We start from the raw sequence: 6699 nt of genomic DNA on the forward strand, positions 1-6699 counted from the left end.
TCTTCTTCTTCTTCTTTTCTTTCTCTCCTTCGTTCTTCTCTCCGACGACGAACCGTCGGGACTCGGAACCGAGCTCGGCTGCTCGTTGTTCTCTCCGACGGGCGACGGAGATGGGGGCGGGGATGGGGATGGGGATGGCCGGATGGGGATGGGGCGGGCTCGGGCTCGACGCTCGGGCTCTGGCTCTGGTTCGGGCTCGGGCTCGGGCTCGGGCAAACGAGCTTTACGAGCCCGAGCCCGAGCCGGGCTGTGCCACCCGAGCCCGAGCCCGAGCCCAATACAAGGTTCGGTACCGAGCCCGAGCCCGAGCCAGGAAATTAGTGAAACGAGCCGAGCCGAGCCTGCGGAGGCTCGGGCTCGGCTCGACTCGTTAACAGCCCTAGGTGAAGATCAAACAAAAATGAACTTTCTTTGACTCAAGTTTTGTTAAAATTTCCAACCTGCCATTTATTGGAAAATCATCTCCACGTTTATAGCAAAATCCAATCGACACAAGTAGCACCTAGTCAGCTCTAATAGACTCAAGTTTTTTTAATACATGGTACACTTTGTACCATCCGATTAGAACCGGTGTGGTGTACCATTTTTTTTTTGGTACAACGATTGCTCATGCTACTCTGGTATAGGTACAGCCAACAGAATCAAGAGCGACAATCTGACATAACTGTGAAGGAGATATCCTCTAGTGTGTTCAGAGGAATCTCTCCGAAGTGCCATGCTACATAAGTAAGTGACCCAGTCGACAGCCTTGTTTGCCTCTCGATATACATGCACTGTCTGAAAGGCATTGCATTTTCTGACCATCCGTCGAATGTCGTCGAATAGAGGACTTCCATCTCCTCTCCGCCCCTTCTTTCCTATCTAATCAATCACCATGGCAGAGTCTTCCTCGAAGATGATGCGCTTTGCTCTAACATCAAAGTTCCACATCTACTCAGTCTCCATCATCGGTAGCACTAAAGTCAAAGTTCACCTTGAAATAGAAGACAACTAATGGCAATTTTATAGCCACCGGTACTGGTAACTTCCAGTTCCAATTGAAGAGTTCTCTCAATGAAATCTTCTCTCTTTCTCAGCTTTCCTAAACCAATAATGAGTTGATTCTTTTGGTGTTTATTTTCTTTTTCTTTAAATTGAGAGACCGCGCTATTTCATCAATTTTAGATGCGAAAGGCGAAAGTTCCATGAGTTCCATAACAATGACTCGAGTGTACCCGAGAGCAGGAAGCATGAGTAAACGCTACCACACTGCTTTGAATTTCTTGATACTCCACCGCAGCCACATCCGGGCACCTCCGTGAGTTGAAAAACCAAACCACTTAGCGACTGTTACCAGCGAAGATTATATAACAACCTAAATCACCACCCAGACCGTCACTAGCACCCTTGAACTTCTCAAAGCCAAATTACCAAGTGACTGTTACTAACAAGATTATATAACATCATAAATCACTGCTCGGACTATCACCTAGAAAATAGACAAACGGCTAACTATAAAGCTGCAAAGACTAACTCATCCAATGATAACCACATCTGCAGCAAAAGTTTGGCAAAAATCAGCTTCATCAATTTTTGATGGCAAGTGCAGGTTTCTCCAGTCTCGTCCAAGGCTACGTTGTTAATGGGGAATTTTTCATCAAACTTTCTTATTTAACCAAACGTAGTTTCCTTCATCTGCCTTCATCTGCAACTGGATGCATAAAATTTAGAAATATCTTTATCTTCATATGGATATGTATAGCCATCCAGCAAACTAAACAAAGGATCCACTCTAAGACTACTCATACAGTATAATAGATCAAGAATTCGGCTGGTAAAAGCTGACATGGTTCGAAGACAAGAAACATGTTTAAGGATACATACCCCCTCATAGCAGAACTCTCTATAAGACTTATAAAACCTCACTGTACTGGATATATTAGGAAAATTATGATTTTAATTAAAAGCATCATCGTCGTCGTCAGGAAGAGGCTGCGCGGCAGCTGCAGCTAGGTCCGCCTCATGCCTGTGGAATAAGAGAGAACCATGGTTAAGAATTTGCAAGCTTGCACAGGGAGCAAAAAAGTATATTACAGTAATTTTCTTTGTTTGAATATTGGGTTATCACAACTTCAGCTGAAGCTTCCACTAGTTAGCACGTTAAGCCAAAACTGAATAGTATGATGAGATAAAACTCAGTGCGCAGAACACTTACTGTTGCTGGGCAGCCAAGTCAATCTGCACCTCCGGAGGAGCAAGAGCGGGTGATTCAACAAAGTGTAGATTCGGATCCCTGGCAATGTAATCAACATGTTAATTCCACCCTGTACAGGTTTTTTACATCATGCCTAAAACAATGGGATCGGTCAAATCTCATTACCCTGCAAGCTTTCTAGCAAGATAGAGAAAAGGCTTCTCAAAGTTGTAGTTGCTCTTTGCTGAAATCTCATAATACTGCAGGTTCTTCTTCCTGTGAAATGTAACTTGCTTTGCTTTAACCTGCCTGTTCTTCACATCAACCTTGTTACCGCACAACACAATTGGAATATTCTCGCAGACCCTGGTTTAGTATATTTCATATAAATCAGACATCTAGAATAGCAATAGCAAGGACAAGTTCTGTAGATTTTAGTTCCATATGTATTTCAAGCACAAACCTGCATAGATCCCTGTGCCATGTTGGAACATTCTTGTATGTTAACCGGGCGGTGACATCGAACATGATAATAGCACACTGACCATGGATACTGTAAGACAGCAAGACGGATCAGAATAGGTCACAAAGTGCTGATCTCCCAAATACAGAATAATAATTAAAAAAAAGTTTCATCCGCAAGCATTTAATGGCTTTGACTCTAGTTTCATTTGGGCCCTCCCGACATCACCTAAATCAGCTGAATAAAACCCACTTATCCAGCATTGGTCCACAAATAACATTTTTCGCACCTGAATAAAGTCAGCTAAAAGGTGAAAGGGGGAATTCAGTAACGGGCTAAAGCAGACAGACACTTCCTTCACTCACTCATTCCTCTTGACCAGGATAAAACTATTCATAACTTCTCTTATTCAAATAACCCGAACAAATCTATGCTGGAACTACACCAGGACCTAAATGGCTCATGGTGATAACTAGAATCACCAATGAACAGAATATAGTGTCCAGAAAGCATATGCAGAATAACTTTGCTAGAACAAATATTTCATGAAATAGATGGGAACTAATTATTCTAGCAAGCAATTAGAAAAACAAACAATCAAGCAACTCCTGACACATAGGATATAATAGGCACAAAGAAAAGAGGGCCTGTTATTAGTAATATAACAATTTCTCCATGTAACTTGGCCCACCTATCATATGCCATTCAAAACTACACCCAACTTGATAATGTCTATAATAAAGATGCTGATGAACTAGCTTGAAGGGAATTCCTATCTCAGATTCTCGAAGAAGAGTAGCCCAAACAAGTGTTCTATTTATTTTTCATCTAATTCACATTGACCAACAATTTTAACAAATCAGTACCATCAAGGAATACTGTCATGCTCCAGATAATATAACAGCATCAAGAGGGAAGCATGTAATTCCAGCAAACTGTCAACAATATCCCGTTCATAAAACGAAACAACTTCTAGCACATTCTTCTTATTTAATCAAAAATCAAGATGATATGAAAATCTCAGCTTAACTTTATAAGTGTTTCAACATTCAGCATTCAGATCAGTATGTTCTGTTTGCATGATAATGTGCATCCCATTGAATAACTATTGTCATATCAAAAACATAAAGTGCGAGGCTCAGCTAATTCAACAATGGTGCTACAGAACTTATATCAATGCAGCTTCACACACACTACACACACACACACATAAAACAAATGACCGAAAGGATTTTTACAAGGTACACAGCAGTTCCAATCGTTGTGAATGAACATATGAAGATCGTGTTTTGTAAGGAGTTGATAAAATGTATTTCCTATTAAAAAACACTACTTTTCTCTCACAGATACTCAAGTACCATAAGATTTCATCATGAAGCTTGGGAATAGGAAAAGAATAGGGAAAAGAATTTGAATACCAATAACAAGTCTCAATCCTCAAATCTGTCCAATGGAAACCCACATATAAAATTGCATGAAATTGAGCAAACACCACATGTAATAACAACACATCATGATAACCTAACACAACTGTCTTCATTATTAAGATTCACCCAAAGCAATCATACGAATTAACATAATGAGAAACTAAAAGCACATAAGAACTACAAAATGTCCTGGTACTAAGTGCTGCATCATTTGTTCCAAATAACTGAAATGCCATAACAAGTGCAGATACTGGATTAAAAGATAAAACTTGAAGGACATTTTATGAAGAAACAATGCACTGAGAAATGACATGCTAAATAGCAAGGTAGGATTTTGTGCAATATAAATGGGGAAAGAGCAAAACAACAACAACAACAACAGCAATTTGCTAATTCATGGAGATCGAAATTATGGAGATCGAAATGAACATTGTGTATTTACCAAAAAAAAAAAAAAAAAGAACATTGTGCATGTGCACCGAAACAGGGAATCAGCCATCAGTTAAGAGCAATGTCACTATATGCAGCTCACTACCTATATTGATGGTAATGTGGAAGCATAAGTGAACAAGCATCAGATAGCAAGAGTAAGGAAAGTGCATTTGATACGGCAAACAAAAGAAGATAATGTTGAAAGATATTTGTAATGTTAACATGTGAAAGGCCTGGAAGTGCAGTTATATGGCTTCAGAGGAAGTGCCTGCAGTTATGAAGAAGCTTCTTGCTGAACTCAGAAAGTGTCCACATTATACACAGAACTGGACATAATTTCATCTGTTAACATGATATAGAGAAAAATGAACATAAATGCCAAACAATATTTAAAAGCATTTTGATACTTCATATTGTAAAAGAAGTCCAATATGTTGTCCGCTGGGAAGCTTGTCATGTCATTCGTGTTCTACATTGATTTTTACATGTCATGTTAGCAGGAAATTTTTTATGCAAATTATTATGCAGTCAGTCTCATTAGAAAGACCTAGGAAGCATCAAAATGAAAGCTGTGAAACCAATTTGGCTTTCAATAAGCAAAGACTTATGAACCTGCGAATTAAACAGCCTACCAACAGTAAAGTTTACTTTTTCACACCTAAAACCGTCAATGCTTGCATCTCCAATGAGCAATTCATCATCTGATATGGTCTTGAAAAGAGAATTTGCAATCAAGCATCCACAAGCCCAATTTCAAACAATTTATAGCAAAAAAGAAAAATAAAAACAAAATAATATTTCCTGACTTACTAGTATCCATCCCTGAGACCACCAAACTTCTCTTGACCAGCTGTATCCCAGCAATAAAACCGGATCTTCCCACAATTTGTGAAGAAATCCAAAGGATGAACTTCAACACCGATAGTGGCTACAGGAGATGATTGAAGGGAAACTTACAGAAATAATTAAGGGGAAAAAATGGAAGATATACTGCTATAGATTAGAGACGATACTTACGCTCATATTTCTTTTCGAATTCACCAGTGAGATGCCTCTTCACAAATGTAGTTTTACCTACATGATTATAAAGCAAAACATGTTCAACGTTATGAAAGCGCACATGAGATAAAATAACTACATATGCATGTGAAGTACTAACAGAATTCATGGAACTCAAGAATCTGGCCACTTATTCTGCTTAATAGAAATATAATTACAAGAACAAAAATGGATTGAAAACTAATGTGAAGTAGAGATAAACAAATAAGGCTGCTACCAAGAAAGAGTACTTCCTCAGAGTTTTAAATATTAATCAAAAATCACAGAGTCATTATACTGGTAGCAGTTATAGATAGGCCTACCATCATTATTCTAATCACAGAAGAAAAATTTGTTAGAAACCCATAAGTGAATAGACAAATGATCAAGATCTAGAAAGCAAAATGCATAAATATTTTTTTTAAAAAAGAAAAAAGAAAAATCCACGTTAAGAAGAGATATTAGTATATATTGATAGATAACATCAGAGGAACTAAAAACTGAAATATCGAGTGTCATATAAATTTTCTGAACTCAAAAAAATTGGATTTTGATTTCATGGCAGCAAACAACCAACCGACAAAAAATCGAGAAGCATGACGAATTGCTCGCAAAAAAATTTCCCAGGTCCCCCAAGATATCGATATGAAAAAAGAAACAGACCAAGAAAATAGAACAAGAAAGATTTAAATCCACGAGGTAGTCAAAAAAAAAGAAAAAAATCTCATCAAAGCCAAAGCTTCGGAGCCGCGATCCCATCAAGAAAGTCCAATCTTCAGCGCAAAATAAAGTTAACAGAGAAGTACAGAAACGAGAGGAGATGATCACCAGTTCCTCCATCGCCGACGATGACGAGCTTAAAGCTCGGATAATCGACTGTTTGCTGATTCGGCAGTGCCTTCGATCAATGGCAACGAAATCGATTAGAAAAATGGAAGAGAAAAACCTAAAACCCTAAGCCGCTACCTTTAATCAAATGCCCGAAAAGAAACGGAAGCGAAAGCCTACCATTAGATCTCTTCGCAGGGAAGGGAGCGAGAGAGACGGACAGAGCGGAGAGATGGCGGTGGGGACGCTAGAGGTGGGAAAGATTCGCGTACTTATCTAGAGTGACAACCCTAAGGTCTGGTCCGTCTGGAAGGTTTTCTTTCTATGTTTGGGCTTTT

The 6699-nt window shown here is 39.0% G+C and overlaps 1 protein-coding gene across 1 annotated transcript; it reads right to left on the bottom strand.

The window, feature by feature from the left end:
* Positions 1 to 1704: 1704 nt before the first annotated feature.
* Positions 1705 to 6699, bottom strand: LOC120108716 (GTP-binding nuclear protein Ran1B). The gene is made up of 8 exons (XM_039122404.1): positions 6542 to 6699; positions 6362 to 6431; positions 5513 to 5569; positions 5306 to 5423; positions 2637 to 2726; positions 2360 to 2539; positions 2195 to 2272; positions 1705 to 2005 (listed from the first exon to the last, which is right to left on the bottom strand). Exons 1-8 carry the CDS (start codon positions 6542 to 6544, stop codon positions 1936 to 1938), a joined length of 666 nt encoding a protein of 221 aa, XP_038978332.1. The 5' UTR covers positions 6545 to 6699; the 3' UTR covers positions 1705 to 1935.

The sequence above is a fragment of the Phoenix dactylifera genome, unplaced genomic scaffold (assembly GCF_009389715.1).
Source record: "Phoenix dactylifera cultivar Barhee BC4 unplaced genomic scaffold, palm_55x_up_171113_PBpolish2nd_filt_p 001512F, whole genome shotgun sequence".
Lineage (NCBI taxonomy): Eukaryota > Viridiplantae > Streptophyta > Magnoliopsida > Arecales > Arecaceae > Phoenix > Phoenix dactylifera.